General features: G+C 44.4%; 1 protein-coding gene across 3 annotated transcripts in view; it reads left to right on the plus strand.

Annotated features, from left to right (window-relative positions):
* Positions 1-22,099, plus strand: part of LOC121536678 (myosin light chain kinase, smooth muscle) — a 95,333-nt gene that overhangs the window by 46,316 nt on the left and 26,918 nt on the right. For all 3 annotated transcript variants that reach the window (XM_041844105.2, XM_041844106.2, XM_041844107.2), the window contains exons 6-16: positions 998-1,163; positions 1,478-1,643; positions 1,889-1,910; positions 2,071-2,666; positions 4,346-4,549; positions 5,681-5,815; positions 9,925-10,077; positions 18,765-18,911; positions 20,024-20,221; positions 20,485-20,731; positions 21,913-21,993. In XM_041844105.2, the coding sequence (XP_041700039.1) occupies positions 998-1,163; positions 1,478-1,643; positions 1,889-1,910; positions 2,071-2,666; positions 4,346-4,549; positions 5,681-5,815; positions 9,925-10,077; positions 18,765-18,911; positions 20,024-20,221; positions 20,485-20,731; positions 21,913-21,993 (2,115 nt within the window). The remainder of the gene's footprint in view (positions 1-997; positions 1,164-1,477; positions 1,644-1,888; positions 1,911-2,070; positions 2,667-4,345; positions 4,550-5,680; positions 5,816-9,924; positions 10,078-18,764; positions 18,912-20,023; positions 20,222-20,484; positions 20,732-21,912; positions 21,994-22,099) is intronic.

The raw sequence follows: 22,099 nt of genomic DNA on the forward strand, positions 1-22,099 counted from the left end.
AACGACATTGGAGGCGGCTTATGGTAGAAAAATTTACATTCAATTCTCTGGCAACAGCTCTGGTGGACATTACCCCGAAATGATTTGATAAAGAGAAAAATCCTTACCCTCAATAGTAAGTTAAGACCCTGGCAGAGTTCCCCTAGCGGCCGGGGACCATAAGCAACCGCTTATGGCGGCAGGTAGCTTATTGGGTAAGAGCGTTGTGCCAGTAACCGAAAGGTCGCTGGTTCTAATCCCCGAGCCGACTAGGTGAAAAATCTGTCTGTGCCCTTGAGCAAGGCACTTAACCCTAATTGCTCCTGTAAGTCGCTCTGGATAAGAGCGTCCGCTAAATGACTAAAAATGTAAAATGTTATGCCTGGAACCGACCCTGCATTGATGTTTCACCTGTAAAACTTGAAGAATGATCATGCATGATTGAATGCGGTGATGGTTTTGTCTTACAGTAACGTTATACTATGCTATTATTCGGATCGGTTATGTAGAATACTGTCTCATCATGTGATCTTGCAGACATTGATTCAGCTTTGATCTAACTTTATTAACCGAGCACCATTCACCTGAGTAGCCTGTTCTCTGTGCTTAAAGTAGAGAGTATATACACTAAGTATACAAAACATTAAGGACACCTGCTATTTCCATGACATAGACTGACCAGGTGAAAGCTATGATCAGGTTAAAGAAGGATTTCTAAGCCTTCTAACTCAATATTAGGAAGGTGTTCCTAATGTTTGGTATACTCAGTGTACATGCGCAGAACATGATCCGCACATACGTAGAAGCTTCAGGAAGCTCCGGGTCTTTGGGTGCTGCCGACTAAAGATCCCGAACAAGTCTGATGGGCAGCCACGGCCTATAACTATAGTGAGTCAGTCACTCATATTACTATATTAAGTCATTATTCAAATGGAATTTGTTTGTTCAAGTGGTGTTTTTGAGCAGACACATATTTGGATGCTGAGGTAGTAAGTGGTTGTGTTTTCTCTGACTCCAGCGGGCGGTTTGGAGTTTCAGCCGTGGAGAGCATGCCCAGTATCTGGGGGGAGAGCCCCCCCAAGTTTGTGACAAAGCCCTCACGCATTTTTGTCCGAATGGGACAGAGTGGCAAGTTCTCTGCCAAAATCACAGGACGCCCACAGCCCCTGGTTACCTGGCTCAAGGTGAGACAGAACAGAGAGAATGTTTAGTAATCTCAGTAACTTTGCCAAAATGTCCAGGTTTTCCAGAAATCGCAGTTTTAATAGTTTTTGAATTAGGAGGGAATACGCATAAAATCCAACCAGGATTTTTTGAAAAACTGACAATTTGGGGAATGTTGCCATCTAGACTTTGCAACTCTAGTTGGAACAGAGATGGCGTATTCTGTCTTTCAAATATGTAGGATGGTGAGTCTTCATCTCTGACATCTCTCTCTTTCTCTCTCCCTCTCTCTCGCTTCCACTTTGTCACTTTTTCTCTTTGATGGGTGACACAGGGAGATGAAGAGCTTCATACTTCTTCCCACTTCAACATGTTTGAGAAGTCGGGAGTCCACTTCCTGGAGATCCAAGACGTGTGTGAGGACGATGCAGGAATGTACACCTGCTCTGTGGCCAACAGTGCTGGGAAGGCCACCGCTACAGCAGAGCTGAACGTTCAGGGTAGGGCATTGCATCCAATCACACTGCAGCCATCAGCCATCAACACACAGCCCAAATGTTCCAAATGGCACTTATTCCCTTTGTAGTGCACTTCTTTTGACTAGGGTCCACTATATAGGGAATAGGGTGCCATTTGGGACACATCCACCGAGTGCTATAACATCACAGTAAATCATCAGCATTGCCAGTTCTGAATATCGAGTTATATTTGGGAAATTTTTCAGTGTGTATCCTTTCCTTTTTAGGTTCAGGCAGTGAGGCTGGCATGTGAGTATGTATCTCATACAATTCCCTGCATTGTGATATTACTAACTGTGAATACATGAGCAACTCTTTTCGTGAGTTGTATACATTTCTACCAAATAATTCCACAAGAATTTCTCTACAGTGAAATATTCAATCCTTTGACAATGTGTTACCTCTACAGCCTAGGTACCTTTGCTCCGGTGGCCCCTGTCCCCAAGACAACTGACTCACCCGAAGTCAAGCACACAAGTAACGGCCTGCTCGCTGACCGGTGCTCACCTACCAAGTCAGGAGACAGGACTGAGACCAGAGAGACCAGAGAGACACTCACCAGGGAGACCAAAGACAGCACAGAGCTGACCAAACCAACATGGAAGACCACCGTGGCGTCTCCCAAGACCACCGTCGTGGTGTCTCCCAAGCCCCCTGCGGACCTGCCGGACGAGGCCCCTAGAAAGCCTGGGGTGGCAACCCCAAAGGCTGCCAGCTCCACCTCTCTGCAGCACCATCTGAGAGGCCAGGGGGCTGCTAGGACCAGCCAAGACCCACACAGCAAAGACCCTGAGAGGGATACAAGGGATAGGGTGAAGAACCCCCCAGTGGGAGTCCAGAGCCCCCCACAGCCATCTCCAGAGCCCACTAGAGAGGCTAGAAGGCAGGCCAGAGAGAGCAGGTCAGCGAGGGCAGCAGTGACTGCTGGAGCTCCACCCAAATTTGACTCTGTACCTCAGAGCCAGGACACTACAGAGGGGACCAAAGTCACATTCAAATGCCAAGGTGATTCAAAACATCTTATGGTGTATTACACTGAACAAAAATATAAACGCAACATGTAAAGTGTTGGTCCCATGTTTCATGAGCTGAAATAAAAGATCCCAGAAATTGTCCATATGCACAAAAAATGTATTCCTCTCAAATTTATTTACATCCCTGTTAGTGAGCATTTCTCAATTGCCAAGATAATCCATCCACCTGACAGGTGTGGCATATCAAGAAGCTGATTAAACGGCATGATCATTACACAGGTGCACCTTGTGCTGGGGACAATAAAATGGCACTCTAAAAGGTGCAGTTTTGTCACACAACACAATGCCACAGATGTCTGAAGTTTTGAGGGAGTGTGCAATTGGCATGCTGAATGCAGGAATGTCCACCAGAGCTGTTGCCAGATAATTGAATGTTCATTTCTCTACCATAAGCAGCCTCCAATGTCGTTTTAGTGAATTTGGCAGTACTGTACATCAAACCGGCCTCACAGCCGTAGACCATGTGTAACCACGCAAGCCCAGGACCTCCACATCTGGCTTCTTCACCTGCGTGATGGTCTGAGACCAGCCACCCGGACAGCTGATGAAACTGGGGGTTTGCACAACCGAAGAATTTCTGCACAAACTGTCAGAAACCTCCCAGGGAAGCTTATCTGCGTGCTTGTCATCCTCACCAGGGTCTTGGCCTGACTGCAGTTTGGCGTCGTAACCGACTTCAGTGGACAAATGCTCACCTTCGATGGCCACTGGCACGCTGTAGAAGTGTGCTCTTCATGGATGAATCCCGGTTTCAACTGTACCGGGCAGATGGCAGACTGTTTGCTGATGTCAACGTTGTGAACAGAGTGCCCCATGGTGGCAGTGGGGATTTGGTATGGGCAGGCATAAGCCACGGACAACGAACACAATTGCATTTTATTGATGGCAATTTGAATGCACAGAGATACCATGACGAGATCCTGAGGCCCATTGTTGTGCCATTCATCCGTCGCCATCACCTCATGTTTCAGCATGATAATGCACGGCCCCATGTTGCAAGGATCTGTACACTTCCTGTAGGCTGAAAATGTCCCAGTTCTTCCATGGCCTGCGTACTCACCAGACATGTCACCCATTGAGCATGTTTGGGATGCTCTGGATCGACGTGTACGACAGCGTGTTCCAGTTCCCGCCAATATCCAGCAACTTCGCACGGCCATTTGAAGAGTGGGACAACATTCCACAGGCCACAATCAACCGCCTGATCAACGCTATGCGAAGGAGATGTGTCGCAGTGCATTAGGCAAATGGTGGTCACACCAGATACTGACTGGTTTTCTGATCCACGCCCCTACCTTTTTTTTTTAAAGGTATCTGTGACCAACAGATGCATATATGTATTCCCAGTCATGTGAAATCCATAGATTAGGGCCTAATGAATTTATTTCAATTGACTGATTTCCTTATATGAACTAATTAATTAATTTCCTTATATGAACTGTAACTCTGTAAAATCTTTGAAATTGTTGCATGTTGCGTAAAACATTTTGTTCAGTGTTTATACTGTATGTATGTATTTGTCATGTTTAGAACCACATTTTTACCAATTCACTAATACCAGTTCACTAATACCAGTTCACTAATAGTTCTTAGCTACTTTATTATTGTATATTTGACCCATTTAGATTGACTGTTAATGTGCTCTTCTAGTCTCAGGTTCTCCTGTGCCTGGCCTGAGCTGGGTTAAAGATGGCTTCCCTTTGAGACCCAGAGCAGGGCTGAGCTTCCAGCATGATGGCAACACTCACATCCTCACTGTGGACAACGTCCAGAAAAGGGACAGTGGGACGTATGGATGCACCATTGCTACCAGCACTGGGAAGGTGTCCTCGACTTGGACCCTCACTGTCAAGAGTAAGTACTTAGGGCGTATCCCAAATGGCACCCTATTCCCCCAGCATTTCCCAATCCTGGTCCTGGGGACCCCAGAAGGTGCACATTTGTTTTTTTGGCCCTAGCACTACACAGCTGATTGAAAAGAATCAAAGCTTGAGTTTATTATTTTAAGGTGTGTAGTGCTAGGGCATTAACTATAATGACCCATAGGACCCTGGTCAAAAGTGTTTGGATGCAGTCTTACTGTACACACCGTGGCAGGATATAAAGGAGAACGGGAGAGCAGTGTTGTTGGTTTTAATAGTTTGAACTAAAGCCCTTGTTGTGCAGAATATTCATCACATCATCATTTTCAGCTAACAGGTCTATGGTTGAAGGTACAATAGCTTAGACAAGAGTCTCCACAGTCTCCAGCTCTGCCTTTGGGTAAATAAGCATCTAATTCATTTCCCCTGGCTGTCTTAATCAAAACAGGATAGTGATGAAGGCAGGCTAAGTGAGGTGAGCACATCGACATTTAGTTCATTCCTCAGCGGCAATGCTGATTTGGGCTGAGTTCAACTAAAACGAGACTGTGTTGCTTTTGGACCTGTCCTAAACTGTCTGCTGTCTTTAACCAAATAAAAGTTGGTTGTATATTTAACGATAATCAAAGTGAAACTATTTGGATAGGTTTTGATATCTGGTTGTCTAGTTGTTGTTTTGGTTTGGACTAAACAGACTGGCACCAGTCTACAGTGAGTCCAGCATTGTTATCGCTTTCCATAATACAGAACAGTGCCATACACTATGCAGATTCAGTTTATTTTGCTTGAGATGAGCAGTCTTTTTGTTGGGAGTGTGCGTCCTTTTAGAAATGACTGCAACAATTCTTGTCTACCTATGCCCTCTATTGGAGAGAAGGAAAGATTGCATCTGGTCATATACCCAGTTTGCTAATTCCACGGTCGGTTACATTTGTCAGTCTGGTCCCAAGTCAAGGTAGGTATTGTTTGCGCCAGATACTTTAGGCCAAACACTGGGGTAAAGTCTTATGGTGGAAATGGGCCATTAGACTGACCAGTACCACGTATTTCAAATGTAAGGCTCCAATGTAATACATTTAGGATGTATTCTTAATAGTCCATCTGTGTACTCCCTCCCCTGCAGACCCACGGCTGGAGGGCAAGCCTCCTGCGTTCAGCACTGTCCTGAAGGGATGTTCAGTGAGTGAGGGCCAAGACTTCCTTCTGCAGTGTTCAGTGGAGGGGAAACCTCTACCTAACATCTCCTGGCTCCTAAACGGTGAGAGAGCACATCATTAAACAATTTTACGTTTGACTTATAGGCGCAATAAGAGGACACAACATACTGATTTTCCATCTAATCGGCTCAGGGATTCAAACCAGCAATCTTTCGGTTACTGGCCCAACGCTCTTAACCGCTAGGCTACCTGCCGCCCTGCATCTCCCCCTGCAGTAACTAGGGATGCAAAATTAGAGTAACTTTCCCATAATTTCCAACTGGGATTTCTGGGAAACCTGGGAATTTGAGGAAAGTTACCGGAAATGTGCAACCCTAGCAGTAACAGTCACCATTGTCTAGTAGTTACAGTATATCCATTATACCCACTAGAGGGGGGTGATGATCCTGTTTTTCAATACTTTGCACCTCATTGGACGGACAGACGAAAATCACTTCCAGGGAGAAGTGGTAGGAATAAAAAAGTCTCTGTACTCAGAACCCTCTTGAACAGATCAGCTAGGTAAGGGGGTGTAATTTATTGGATGCGTTCCAAATGGCTCCCTATATAGTGCACTATGGGCCCTGGTCAAAAGTAGTGCACTATAAAGGTAATAGCGTGCCATTTGCGTGCCATTTGGGACACAGCCATTGTAAGTCTGCTACTGCTTTCCCTCTCAGCATGAGGCCGGCCCATCAGAGGACCACCATTTCACAGGTCTGGCTGCTCTGCTGCTGAAGGCTCATGTGGCTCTGTAGTGCGTCCAGATCACACACAGAGAATGTTTATTTTTCATCTTTATCTGCTCCACATATAGAGCGTCAGGGGGAACCCCCTTGAATGTGCAATTTTGAAGGTCATGACTCCAAAATTGAGTCATGCTATCCATATCCCATTGAAGTTGACATTTTAAATGGTTAAGGTAAGAGTTAAGGTTAAGGTTAAGGTTAGGGTTAGGGTAGGGGTTAGGGTTAGGGTTTAGCGCTGGGAGTAGGGATGTCCTTACGAACCCGAATAGCAATAACTAAAATGAAAGCTTAGCATGACAATTGATCTAGCAGAATTCCAGCTGAACACAGTGAACACTGATTTTTTTATTTTTATTATTGTAGCTAGGTTATTTTTATCCTTCCAAATTTAATGAAGATGGATCACAATCTCTTAAAGAGTTTGGTTTAGTCTGTATCACCCCAGCCTAACTTGGCTGTCTCAACACTGTGAACATTGTATTTCTACAGTATCATTTGAGTTAGTTTTATCTGTGCATATTTAATTAAGATGGATCATAATCTGTTGAAGAGTTTGGTTTTGTCTGTATCTATCACCCGAGCCGAGCTTGGCTCACAACATAGGGCTAGAGTTCTTAACTCTGTAACTTTCATTACGGGTCAAAGGTTCGGCCCCTGAACTTGTTTGTAAACTGAGGGTGGGTGTGTCTTGGCCAATGTAATTGTTTATGTTTTGTTTTGCTTCGGTGGCCAAATGTGTTTGTGATTTGAATTATCCTCATTAGAAAACATAGCTGAAAAGTTTTAAAGGTCCAGTGCAGCCGTTTTTATCTCAATATCAAATCATTTCTGAGTACCAATTAAGTACCTTACTGTGATTGTTTTTAATTAAAATTGTAAAAAAGAAACAAAAATAGCTTCTTAGCAAAGAGCAATTTCTCAAGCAAGAATTTTGCTAGAACTCTCTGGGAGTGGGCTGAGTGGTGAGGGGAAAACTGAAAACTAGCTGTTATTGGCAGAGAGGTTTGGAACTCTCTTTCTTATTGGTCTATTAACTCATGTCACCAGGCAGGCCAAAGTTCCATCCCAGCAAAACAGGATGACATTTCAGGCGGTCTTTTCAAACAGCTCTTACAGTACACTAGAAAGGCATTATTGTGATTTTCACAATTCCACAGAATTATTCCAACCTAATAGTGTGGAAATATACAGTACCAGTCAAAAGTTTGGACACACCTAAAGTTGAAGTCGGAAGTTTACATACACTTAGGTTGGAGTCATTAAAACTTGTTTTTCAACCACTCCACAAATGTCTTGTTAACAAACTATAGTTTTGGCAAGTTGGTTTAAGACATCTACTTTGTGCATGACACAAGTAATTTTTCCAACAATTGTTTAAAGACAGATTATTTCACTTATAATTCACTGTATCACAATTCCAGTGGGTCAGAAGTTTACATACACTAAGTTGACTGTGCCTTTAAACAGCTTGGAAAATTCCAGAAAATGATGTCATAGCTTTAGAAGCTTCTGATAGGCTAATTGACATCATTTGAGTCAATTGGAGGTGTACCTGTGGATGTATTTCAAGGCCTACCTCAAACTCAGCGCTTCTTTGCTTGACATCATGGGAAAATCAAAAGAAATCAGCCAAGACCCAGAAAAATAATTGTAGACCTCCACTATTATTCTGACATTTCACATTCTTAAAATAAAAAAAATAAATAAAAAAAACTGACCTAAGACAGGGCATTTTTACTAGGATTAAATGTCAGGAATTGTGAAAAACTGAGTTTAAATGTATTTGGCTAAGGTGTATGTAAACTTCCGACTTCAACTGTACATGATTTCATAGTTTTGAAGTCTACACTATTATTCTACAATGTAAAAATTAAGAAAAACCCTTGAATGGGTAGGTGTGTCCAAACGTTTGAGTGGTAGTGTATATAAAACAAAGGAAAATCACATTTTGTCTGCACTGGGCCTTTAAGAAGCCTTTTTAAAATAGAGATTTAATCTTTAAACTCAAATAGAATTGAGTCGTTGCAGGTTTTAGAGAAGGATCTCACATTGTTTCCGTCCCAAATGGCACCTTATTCCCTTCATAGTATACTACTTTTGACCAGAGCCCTATAGGCCCTGATCAAAAGTACTGTATTATATAGGGAATAGGGTGTCACTTGGGACGTAGCCATAGTTTCCACAAGGCCACTTCTTAGTGCTCCAGGTCTGAGCTGTTCGGGAACTGTTGATGTTATCCTCTTGTCTCTTGAAGACGGATGGACAGTTAATGGCATCACACTTATCTCAGGGAAGAGAAATAGTCCCCGCTCTGTTGGATCCCAGGACCAACCGATTCACAGCCCTCTGTTCTCTTCTGTTCTTTCCGCTGGAAAATACACCCACAGCCATTAAACAAATATGAGGCCTAGGAACCATATAAAGGAAAAACATGCATCGCTGCCTCCTGAAACCTCTCCTGAAATATTACACCCAGCCAGACTTGGCAAGTGTTTGTGCACCAAAAGCAGACATCTGAGACTCTCTCTCTCTCCAAGACTCTGACTTGTGCAGGCCGATTATGAAATGCCTACCACCAGGACATAAAAAAAGTCTGCCCTGGATTTCAAAGTGAATGCCCTTCTTGGGATTGGGTGGTCCAGCACTGGGAGCGAGATACATTTATAATAGCGGAAGTGCATAAATATGGCGGCCCCTATGCATTTATCACATATGCCTTGTTTGCTAAGTTCACCGTATTGTACATTCCTCTCCGTTACTCTTTTTTTGTGTCGTCATTAGCACAGTATACATGATCTCAATTTTAGTTCAAAGATGCCGGGAATTTGAAAAAAAAAAAAAAAAAGTGATTGTGCTGATTTATTTATTGGTGCATTGAACCATGCTGTAGTTTCAAAACTCTGTGGATCGTGCTAAAACAATGACGTCATATCTGTATTCTGACATCTTTATGCACCTTCGAGCATCACAACTCATCCAGGCTCAGTTTAACACAGAGCTAGCTAGCTGCCTGTCTGTGTAAACTCAGGCCTGCAGGGAAAGATCAACACACATAAAGGAACATCTTGTGCTATTGTATCAATCAGTTACAAGGTTTTTTACATTATAAGGTGTCTTATTTTGCCTCAACATATTTATTCATTTTCATGAGCGATTTCACAGTAAACATTTATTAGTTTAATATGAATGAATGAATATTAGTCTCTTGATTTGATAGGATTTACACATAACATGTCCCGCATGATAAACTGCTTAATTTCTAATAATCTTTCTTAAATTATCTCTCTCCATGTGATACAGCCCTGCTTTACTTTTAAACCAAAAGATTGCTCTTAGTGTAAGATAAAGTCTTTTTGCTGGGAGTTGATTGTGTTTAGGTGTTCCTCCTCGAGTGTGATGCATGTTCCTCTCCCCCCCTCCAGACAAGCCAATGCCACATGCACACTTTGCCTTTGAGAATGGCCTGACCCAACTCACAGTCAAGGGTGCTCTGCCAGAGGACGAAGGCCAGTACACGTGTGTCGCTGAGAACATCCATGGGAGAGCAGTGTGTACTTCCAGAGTCATCGTCAAAGGTGGGCTTGGGAGCCTCTACAGAGCCGTATGTATCAAGCTTCTCAGAGTGGGATCAGCTCCCCCCTGTCCATGTTCTGTTGTTCATTATGATCCAAAAGTTAGAACTGATCCTAGATCATGACACTTGATACATTCGGCCCCAGGTGTGCTTCTCTATCCTTTGCATCTTAGAGAAAATACACATTACACTGACAGTACAAAACATTAGGAACACCTTCCTAATATTGAGTTGCACCCCCTTTTGTCCTCAGAACAGCCTCAATTCGTCGGGGCATGGACTCTACAAGGTGTCGAAAGCGTTCCACAGGGATGCTGGCCCATGTTGACTCCAATGCTTCCCACAGTTGTCAAGTTGGCTGGATGTCCTTTGGGGGGTGGACCATTCTTGATACACACGGGAAACAGTTGAGTGTGAAAAACCCAGCAGCATTGCAGTTCTTGACACACTGGCACCTACTACCATACCCTGTTCAAAGGCAATTCAATATTTTGTCTTACCCATTCACCCTCTGAATGGCACACATACACAATCATGTCTCAATTGCAAAAAAATCATTATTTAACCTGTCTCCTCCCCTTCATCTACACTGATTTGAAGTGGATTTAACAAGTGACATCAATAAGGGATCATAGCTTTCACCTGGTCAGTCTATGTCATGGAAAGAGCAGGTGTTCCTAATGTTTTGTACACTCAGTGTACACCACAATAGCTTTGGAAATATTTTCTTAGGCCATGGAAAAGGTCTGTTTTACTAAAATGATGGTCATAGAGGGGAATGCCCAATGGATATTCCAAGTTATTAAAATACATTTAAATTAAATTACATTTTTGAACATCTGAACACACATGCATGTCAAGCTGACAAATTCTATAAATGTGCTATATATAGAAACATATACTGTATATATTTAAATATAAATATATACATAATATGAATCTAATACGCTCAGGCTATTTTAAGGCTTAGCAATCTTTTGGCTGCATTGAGAATGTGCTCAATCCATGAGATAGGAAATATGCTTCTCTTCTCAGAAGAATGAGCATTTTACCATTTACTAAAGCTCTGAAATGTCTCTATTGAGAGTACTTTAAGCCCTTTGATAAGCAGCTCTGCTCTAAGAGAATAGCTATTTTAGGGCTCTGATGTTGCATTTAAGGAAACATCTGCTCTCTCTGTTCCAGCATGCATCTTGTCTACATCCCAAATGGCACCACGTTCCCTATATAGTGCACTACTTTTGACCATGGCCCTGGTCAAAAGTAGTGCACTATATAGGGAATAGGGTGCAATTTGGGACAAAATCCTTGTCTTTCAGCACACACAGGGCTTCATGGCAGAGGTTGAGCTTTTTAAAATGTGAAATACCATCATTTTCCCACACATGCACTGTGAGTTCAGCATGCAGCACAGGCTGATCATGACAGAGAGATGGAGGGAAATACCACTCGTTTGACTTGCTAGCACACCAACCATCTTGTTCATACATTAAGAACTAATGGCACTCATTCATTTTTAGTAGCGAAGAGAGCTAGAGCAGAGCGAGAGTATAACTTTAAGGACATCCACAATCAACACGTGGTAATGGAATATTTTTGGAATGTGTTTGGAAGCACTTTCTATGAAGTCCTTTATAATGCATTTTAATACACTTATAATGTGTAACAGTATGACACTGACTACAGATTAACCTTCACTCCAATCTGATTAAGAGTCTCTTTCTAAAGACGCTTTGCCTGTGTCAGTCACAACCATCACATCTTTAGATACAGAACAACGCTTCATGCAGATGGGCAAGCTGCAAGCCAAGTGGCCATTGATTTGCTTGGCAAGTTGGCATCGCACTGAACCTGTGAGAACAAATAGATGAGGGATTGGTGCCAGTCTAATTGATGCCAGTCTAAGAGGGAGGGTGAGTCTGCTATGTTCAACACGGCTAAGATATTGTAGAAGAACAGCCATGGCAGTGTTAGCTGTAAGTTAAGATCATCATACTGTACATGTACCTACAGTATATGACAGTGGAGGCTGCTGAGGGGAGGACGGCTCATAATAATGGCCGGAATGGAGTGAATGGAATGGTATAAAACACATGGTTTTCATATGTTTGTTACCATTCCATACACTCCATCCCAGCCATTATTATGAGCCGTCCTCCCCTCAGCAGCCTCCAATGGTACAGTGGGGAAAAAAAGTATTTACTCAGCCACCAATTGTGCAAGTTCTCCCACTTAAAAAGATGAGAGAGGCCTGTAATTTTCATCATAGGTACACGCCAACTATGACAGACAAAATGAGAAAAGAAATCCAGAAAATCACATTGTAGGATTTTTAATGAATTTATTTGCAAATTATGGTGGAAAATAACTATTTGGTCAATAACAAAAGTTTCTCAATACTTTGTTATATACCCTTTGTTGGCAATGACACAGGTCAAACGTTTTCTGTAAGTCTTCACAAGGTTTTCACACTGTTGCTGGTATTTTGGCCCATTCCTCCATGCAGATCTCCTCTAGAGCAGTGATGTTTTGGGGCTGTCGCTGGGCAACACGGACTTTCAACTCCCTCCAAAGATTTTCTATGGGGTTGAGATCTGGAGACTGGCTAGGCCACTCCAGGACCTTGAAATGCTTCTTACGAAGCCACTCCTTCGTTGCCCGGGCGGTGTGTTTGGGATCATTGTCATGCTGAAAGACCCAGCCACGTTTCATCTTCAATGCGCTTGCTGATGGAAGGAGGTTTCCACCCCCATGCTTCACAGTAGGTATGGTGTTCTTTGGATGCAATTCAGCATTCTTTGTCCTCCAAACACGACGAGTTGAGTTTTTACCAAAAAGTTCTATTTTGGTTTCATCTGACCATATGACATTCTCCCAATCCTCTTCTGGATCATCCAAATGCACTCTAGCAAACGTCAGACGGGCCTCGACATGTACTGGCTTAAGCAGGGGGACACGTCTTGGACTGCAGGATTTGAGTCCCTGGCGGCGTAGTGTGTTACTGATGGTAGGCTTTGTTACTTTGGTCCCAGCTCTCTGCAGGTCATTCACTAGGTCCCCCCGTGTGGTTCTGGGATTTTTGCTCACCGTTCTTGTGATCATTTTGACCCCACGGGGTGAGATCATGCGTGGAGCCCCAGATCGAGGGAGATTATCAGTGGTCTTGTATGTCTTCCATTTCCTAATAATTGCTCCCACAGTTGATTTCTTCAAACCAAGCTGCTTACCTATTGCAGATTCAGTCTTCCCAGCCTGGTGCAGGTCTACAATTTTGTTTCTGGTGTCCTTTGACAGCTCTTTGGTCTTGGCCATAGTGGAGTTTGGAGTGTGACTGTTTGAGGTTGTGGACAGGTGTCTTTTATACTGATAACAAGTTCAAATAGGTGCCATTAATACAGGTAACGAGTGGAGGACAGAGGAGCCTCTTAAAGAAGAAGTTACAGGTCTGTGAGAGCCAGAAATCTTGCTTGTTTGTAGGTGACCAAATACTTATTTTCCACCATAATTTGCAAATAAATTCATAAAAAATCCTACAATGTGATTTTCTGGAATTTTTTTTCTCTATTTGTCTGTCATAGTTGACGTGTACCTATGATGAAAATTACAGGCCTCTCTCATCTTTTTAAGTGGGAGAACTTGCACAATTGGTGGCTGACTAAATACTTTTTTTCCCCACTGTATATGAATACTGTAAGGTGTGATGGTTTCTTATTACTATTGAAATGCCAATGGGAAATGCAAACATTTTATATAGAATTTTAAACAGAATATTGTTGAATATTGCATGCCTGATGATTGGTAGAGGATGTCCCACGCAGTTAGGCTCCCTGCATTATTATTCACTTTTGTTTAAAGTTACTGTCGGTCCCAAATGGCACCATATTCCCCACTACTTTTGACCAGGGCTGACGAAAGCCCCATAGGCCCTGGTCAAAAGTAGTACACTATAAAGGGAATAGGGTGCCATTTGGGACGCAGACTGAGGCAGCAGTCAAGCAGGACTTTTTAAGCAGCAGTGCTGATGGAAACATGCTGGAGATGCCTTGGATCTCCCTCTGGCATGCTGGAAATGTATACAGACAGTGGGCTGTGTTTATGACAAGCCCTGTCTGTCGGGTCCTGACGTCCACAAGGTTAGGGCCACTAGATTTATGAACCTGGGGATGGGAGGATGGGGAGGACGAGGGGGTGGGGGTTGACTCTACGTAGAACCAAACGCCATACATGGTGCGCATGAATCAAGGAGTGAGGGACAAAAAGGTCCCCTTGCTCCGTCTCTCTCGGTCTCTCTCGGTCTCTCTCTCTCTCCTCAGGAAGCCCTCCGCAATAGAGAAGTCCCTCGTGAAAATGGGCCTTTTCCGCTCAGAACAGCTTGTGCTCTTGCTCCCCAGTCTCTCTTATTTTGATATGATGTGATTTCTTTCTATGTAATTGTATTGTGATAATACATGTTTTTATCATTAGATTCAACTTAGCTTTTTACCCCATTATGACTAAAGTGTAATGATGACTCAAATAATTTGATTTTGAACTCTCATGACTCTTAAAGACCTTGGCAAGAACATCGTCCTTATCCCTTAAGTCCTATGGTCATCTTTAATGAGATTATCCAAGTGTTTGCTTATTCAAGACATGTACCTCACATGTTTGCCAGTAACATCACATCATCAGTCATTTGGAATGTCCAAATCGTCTCTGTGATGTGGTGTTTAGAGCACAGGTCTAAAGGGTGATTGAGCTGTAATTGGAGTACGGTAATGCGTCCGATCAAAAGTAGTGCACTGTATTAGGGAATAGGGTGCCATTTGGGACGCACTCTTGGTAATGTTCAGGACGTATCTCATATTCATAGGCTGCGTCCCAAATGCCACCCCATTCCTTATTTAGTGTATTACTTTTGACCAGGGCTCTGGTCACAAAGGTAGTGCACTAAATAGGGAAAAGGGTGGCATTTGGGATGCAGAAATAGCATTGCGTTGTGCTCTGGAAACTTCTCCAGATGGCAAGTCTGTAGTCATGGATGAAATTCCACTCCGACTTCTGAGGATGACAAAATTAAATTAATGTAGGAGGAATTCTATCCTAATAATAATTCAATCTGACTCCATAATCATGTGTCATAGGCACTGTCTCTGACAGATATAGCAAGATAGCTAATCGTTGCATCACTACACTCTGAGACTATAGCGTGTCTATCTTGTACCGTTATGGAATTAGCAATGTTCAGATACTTGTGAGCTGTTTCAAGCTATCAAAGTTCTCGCATTAATTAATTGAGTGAAGTTTAGAGCAGGGATGTCAAGGTGGAACCCAAGTATTCAATGTGTAATGTAATTATATTTATCAGTAGTCCATAACATCAAAACAAAGAATGTTACTCTGAATTACAAGGACTACAGTATGAAGCCAATTTAAAAGTGATAAAGATTTATTACAAGTATGCAATAAGAATATAATTATCAAAGATGTACATACCATAAGTCTTCAAAGTAACAATGTAGGAAATTGTCTGTCTATTAACATAGCATATACACCACACTATGGCATAGGTCCTCAAAGTATAGCCAGGAGATTTGCAATACAAGTTCTCAATGAATGAAGCAACCTATCAAGCTTTTATCCTACCTAGGGCGAACTCAATTTCAATGGCCCCCATCGTATAATTAGCATCACTCTGCTGGCCAGGAAACAATATAACAAAAGGCATAAAACTTCACAATCATTCTCTGAACCTAATCAACACAATCAATCTAAACGAAAGGAGCGCACATCTGTGCACATCGCCGTCCCGCGACCAGTTTAGTTCAGCAACTCTGTAAAGATAAATCCTTAACACGTATAGCCCAGTGTGTCATATACAAATTTGCAGCTCTTTAAGAGCTATTGAAAGGATCCAAACATGACAATTTAATTAATACAGTTAGATTCATTAGTCAACTCAAGTTTAATCAGTCTTCGTGCCTCTGAGGCTGTCAGTATCCACTGGGCTCCATAGGAATGTCCTGCCCCAGAGAAAGCCACTGGCGAAGGTTTGTGTCACGCCCTGGCTCTGGGGACTCTAGTATGTTGAGCCAGGGTGTGAGTTTTTCATTTGTGTTCGTTCTAGTATTGTGTTTCTATGTTGGCCAGTGTGGTTCTCAATCAGAGGCAACGTGAATCAGCTGTTGCTTGTTGTCTCTGATTGGGAACCATACTTAGTCAGCCAGTTTTCCCACAGTGTTTGTGGGATCTTGTTCCGTGTTCCTGTGTAGGTTTGTGTTTGCACCTTTGGACGGCGCATATCGATTTTGTTGTTTTGTTCGTGTAAATCATTTAATAAATAAGTATGTTTGCATTCCACGCTGCGCCTTGGTCCTCCTCCTTCGACGATTGTGACAGAAGATCCCACCATAACAGGACGAAGCAGCGTGAAGAGGAGAGAGAATGGACTTGGGATCAGTTGAGTAAGAGTCTCGGCTGGGCCAAGCCAAGTGAAGAGCAGAGAGGGTGGACTTTGGAGCAGTGGAGTGAGTGTCTGGCGAGAGACATGGAGGCCTGGTCCAAGAGGAGAGACACCCAGAAAAGTTTTAGGGGGGGGGATCACGCCGTGGACGACGGGGCAGCAGGAGGCCGCGAAAGAGCGGTCCAGCGGGTTGGCAGAGGAGGCCGCCAGGTTACGGGGGCCACTGGTATTAAAGGGGAAGGAAAGTGTAGAGGCACGGCGAGAGGTACTGGGGTGTGTTACCAGTCCGGTCCGGCCCGTTCCTGATCCCCGCGTAGGGCCAGTGGTGTGTGTCCCCAGTACGGTCCGGCTTGTTCCTATCCCTCGCATCGAGCCTGTGGTGCGCGTCGCCAGCCCAGTCCGGCCTGTTCCTGCTCCCCGCACCAAGCCAATGGTGCGCGTCGCCAGCCCGGCCCGGCCTGTTCCTGCTCCCCGCACCAAGCCGATGCTGCGCGTCGCCAGCCCGGCCCGGCCTGTTCCTGCTTCCCGCACCAAGCCGATGGTGCGCGTCGCCAGCCCGGCCCGGCCTGTTCCTGCTCCCCGCACCAAGCCGATGGTGCGCGTCGCCGGCCCGGCCTGTTCCTGCTTCCCGCACCAAGCCTATGGTGCGCGTCGCCGGCCCGGCCCGGCCTGTTCCTGCTCCCCGCACCAAGCCAATGGTGCGCGTCGCCAGCCCGGCCCGGCCTGTTCCTGCTCCCCGAACCAAGCCTATGGTGCGCGTCGCCAGCCCGGCCCGGCCTGATCCTGCTCCCCACACCAAGCCTACGGTGCGCGTCGCCAGCCCGGCCCGGCCTGTTCCTGCTCCCCGCACCAGGCCAATGGTGCGCGTCGCCAGCCCGGTCCGGCCCGCTCCTGCTCCCCGCACCAAGCCAATGGTGAGCGTCGCCAGCCCGGTCCGGTCCGTTCCTGCTCCCCACACCAAGCCAGTGGTGTGCGTCGTCAGTCCGGCACGGCCCGTGCCTGTTCCACCGGTGCCTGGTCCGGCACCGGTCAGCTGCTTCACGCCGGACCTAGAGCAATCCGCTCCACCAGTGTGCAGTCCAGCTCCGGCCAGCGGGGCCAGACCGGACCAGGGGTACTTTGGGGGGTTGGAGAGGGAGTGGGGATCAGGCCCGGAGCCGGATCCGCCGCCAAGGCGGAGTGCCCACCCGGTCCCTCCCCTGTGGTGTTTGGTTGGCGCGGCCGGAGTCCGCGCCTTTGGGGGGGGGGTACTGTCACGCCCTGGCTCTGGGGACTCTAGTATGTTGAGCCAGGGTGTGAGTTTTTCATTTGTGTTCGTTCTAGTATTGTGTTTCTATGTTGGCCAGTGTGGTTCTCAATCAGAGGCAACGTGAATCAGCTGTTGCTTGTTGTCTCTGATTGGGCACCATACTTAGTCAGCCAGTTTTCCCACAGTGTTTGTGGGATCTTGTTCCGTGTTCCTGTGTAGGTTTGTGTTTGCACCTTTGGACGGCGCGTATCGATTTTGTTGTTTTGTTCGTGTAAATCATTTAATAAATAAGTATGTTTGCATTCCACGCTGCGCCTTGGTCCTCCTCCTTCGACGATTGTGACAGTGTGCTTCACTCCTGTGATGTGTAAAAATATGGCCATCTATCTGGACAGTGCCATAAATCGTGATCAAATCATCACACTGTGCCTTGGCGCCGGCAAGTCGCCGACGTGTCTTCATCACCACCTTCATCATTGGTCACCCTCTAATTCTTCCACTACAAGTCCATATGAGGATCAGCTGTACACTTGTAACATTCTGCTCCAGAGCCTCTGAAAGTTTTCAGACTATATGCATGGCTGCCAATGTCATTGAGAACACAGTTTTCTACAAATTCTTTGGCATTGTTTCTCCAGTACTGTAGGTTTCAGATGTCCTGGCTGCAGTAGATTGCCAGACAGCTTAGTTCTGGATGTAGGAGAGCTCTTGCTTTATCTGAACGAGCAGCGACTCCCAAGAGATGCACTGGGCTCCCATAGGGCTCAATTCAAAAGTATTGCACTACATACAGGAAATAGGGTGCCATTTGAGACGCTCTATAAGAAATCTGCTCCAGACTCTATATATAGTATTCCAAGAATCCATCTAGAATAACTATTTATTTATTGGGGGAAAGCTGAATCTCAAGTTGGTTGTCTTGGCTTGGTGTGCTGCTTAGTGAATTACTCATGTTCTGAATTAAAGTAACCCTGCTAATGTTATTGTTAAATTTCAGCTAAGAAAAGTGTCAAGAGGATGGGCTCTCCAAATGCAGTTGACACCAAGAAGCCATTGAAGCCTTCTGCCCCTGTATTCCTACGAGGTCTGAAGGATCTGAAAGTCATGGACGGTAGCAAAGTCATCATGACCGTGGAGGTGACAGGTAAGAGAAGGCCTCGTCTCTCCTCCTCCTGGGTCGTATTCATTAGGTACCAAATGGAAGAAAACGGACTGAAACACGGAGGGACTACCTAGACTAGTCCAATAAAACCGCTTGTTTTCGAATTCCGTTGAAAAGCATTTTGTAACAGTGTGCCACAATGAATACATACAACCCTGGTCGGTGTCTTGTGTTGGCCCTTATTCCAATTAATCCAACTGGAAAACTCGCAACTTGTTTTCAGTATTTTCAGCGACTCTGTTTGCTTTAGACACTGGTATTTCCTGCTCATCCCCCCCAGAGATGAGTTGTTTGGTTTTCAGTTCTTTCTGCGTTTGCATTTCCTTCCAACGTGTGACCTGAGGGGTGGGCAGCCTCTCGGAGTATTATCATTTATTCTTATATAATCTTCATCATCCCACTTCCTGTGTGTGTGAGAGGTTGTTCGCATGAGGCAGGAGTCGCTGGTTATACGGCATATGGTTTACCTTATTATTCTAGGCCTTTCATCATTTAATGTAAATAGTGATGGAGTGGGATGGTCTCTCACTGTATTTTCTTATGGAGATTTATGATAACAGTAATCCACATGCAATTTATTAGATTAGATTAGATCATGCATCATACCTATGTGGAAAATGCATAATATTATGCAAGACAATTCTAAATCATAGCATGTGTTATGTAATACAACCTGTCATAACATGTATATAATAATTTCAAGTGATAGTTCACCCAAATTACACAATTACATATTGGTTTCCTTACTCAGTAAACAGTCTGACAGTAATCCATGCTTTGGCTTTGTTTACCTAGCCACCTAGCCACCATCCAAAAACCAACTCATTATCCAAGCAATTAGTATGTTTTGCGTTTCATGTCCAAATCATTTTAAAGTAGATTTATTGAGCTAAACGATACATTTTAGAAACTTTGAGATGATTGGGGCATGAAATGTGAAAAATGCTAATTTCTAGGATAATGATTTGCATTGGTCTTTGGACAATAATGCAAAAAAGTTATCATTTGGAGACAGTGACCAGGTAAACAAAGCCAAATAATGGATTTCTGTCTTGTCCAAACACAAGGTTTAATGTAACATTTTGTGGTCATAGGGAATCCTCATCCAGAGATTGTGTGGCTCCACAATGGAAAGGAGATCCAGGAGTCGGAGGATTTCCACTTTGAGCGGAAGGGGAGCCAATACAGTCTGTTCATCCAGGAAGTCTTCCCTGAGGACACTGGGAAGTACACCTGTGAGGTGTGGAACGAAGTGGGAGAGGTTCGCACCGAGGCCTCACTCACTGTACAAGGTAGGCTAGTAGCCTAGCTAACTCCACCTAAGCTAGCTCAGTATGTCTGGTGAAATATCTCTAGCAGATGTAGTTTATGCCTCAGGTTTTCCAGATATCCCGATTTAGAGTATTCCTGGAATCAGAGAATCAGGAGGGAATAAGTTGGAAATCAGGGAATCCTCCAACCAGGATTTTCTGGACAATCTGTGCATTTTTGAAAAGGTACCGGAAATTCACAACCCTATTCATGCAATAATGTTGTCTCTGTCTTTGTGTTCCAGAACCCCAGGATGGGGTGCAGCCCTGGTTCATCACTAAGCCCAAGTCCACCACTGCCTCCCTGGGGCAGAATGTCCTGCTATCCTGTGCCATCGCTGGGGACCCCTTCCCCCAGTGGACCTGGATGAAACAGGGCCAGGTGGTGACCACTGGGCTGGACTATGAGATTCTGCAGAAGGAGGACGTGGTGTCTCTGCTCATCAGGCGAGTCAGGTCTCACCACGCCGGGGACTACGAGATCAGCCTGAGGTAGGCTTCTGCGGTGCCATTTAAGATGTGCTGGACTCCTTATACAGTAGATGACTCCCTTCTATAGTATCGGGAGAAGGATCTGTTTATGTTGGAACACAATAACACTGTCATTTACAGTATAACATACTATAAGGTAGTGGTTCTTAAACTGGGGGTCCCGACCTCCTGGGAGGTTGCGAGAAGGTTTTGGGGGGTCGCGAGTGTGAAACTGAATGGGAAAAATACATTTTCCAAACATATTTTAATAAGCTACATATTTTAAATGTAGACCTTTGCTTATTCGATCTGGTTACTAACATAGGCCTACAGTACTGGATCAAATTCTTCTTAAAAAACATCTCTGTGCTTCAGAACCAAAAAGTTGCGTGTGTTAACTGTTGATCATGACCAAAGACCAGTCCTCACCATTGGCACGCAAAGGCGGGCGCCCATATCCAGATTAGTGACCAGAAGCACTTGTTTAATTTTCATTAAGAACATTGTACGTTTATATTATCCATATAAAATACTGTTTAGCAATCTGCTACAGGCGCATCCTTGCCAGAACGATAGGCTACCTTGCGATATCATTGATCATTTTCATATTTCAGATAGGCCAAGTTTGGGTGGCTACTGGCTATATGTCTAAATATTGCTGTAACATCGCACTGCCTTCAATACTTATGGCTGAAGATGTCAAATGTTCTGCCGAATTTATTAGGATATTTGTGAGGAAGAAAAGACTACAGACAGACCATACTTTTCATCCGATCCTGCAACCTCCGCTGCATACAGGTAGGCCGTATGAGCCTATCTGCTTGCTCTGGATTCCAGAGAAGTGACATGATATCCCTAGTTGATATTGGCTACTAACATGAATGCCTTTCAGCTCAAAATGTAAGTGTAAAACATAGCTTATTTCTGTATCTTGCTTTTTGAAAATGTGCGCGGGTCAAAAAGTTTAAGAACCACTGCTATAAGGTACTACTCCTACATGTCTGCCTCTGACAAAGTTTCATTTTAAATCAATGTTTTGATTGATGATTATAATACACGGGTTAGTGTGAGGGTTACAAATCCAAGACCGGCATCACTGAGACACATAGCCTCTTCTTGATTTGGTCTTAAAAGCAAGTACCAGTAGTTAAAACACTCCCCCTCCCTAGTTGTCCATTCACCTTCTCTCTCTCTTCTTCTAGGAACAAAGTGGGCGACTGCAGTTGTGTTGCCACTCTGTTGGTCAGTGAGGGTGCAGTAGTGTCCGGTGGAGAGCAGCAAACGTATGTAGCCAGCTATCCTACTGCTTTACTGTCGAGGCCCCTCAGCCTGGGCTATTTTTGCCTTCCCCTCTCCCGCCCCCCCTCCCCAGACCCCGGTTTCAAATCA

Source organism: Coregonus clupeaformis, chromosome 23, assembly GCF_020615455.1.
Source record: "Coregonus clupeaformis isolate EN_2021a chromosome 23, ASM2061545v1, whole genome shotgun sequence".
Taxonomy (NCBI): domain Eukaryota; kingdom Metazoa; phylum Chordata; class Actinopteri; order Salmoniformes; family Salmonidae; genus Coregonus; species Coregonus clupeaformis.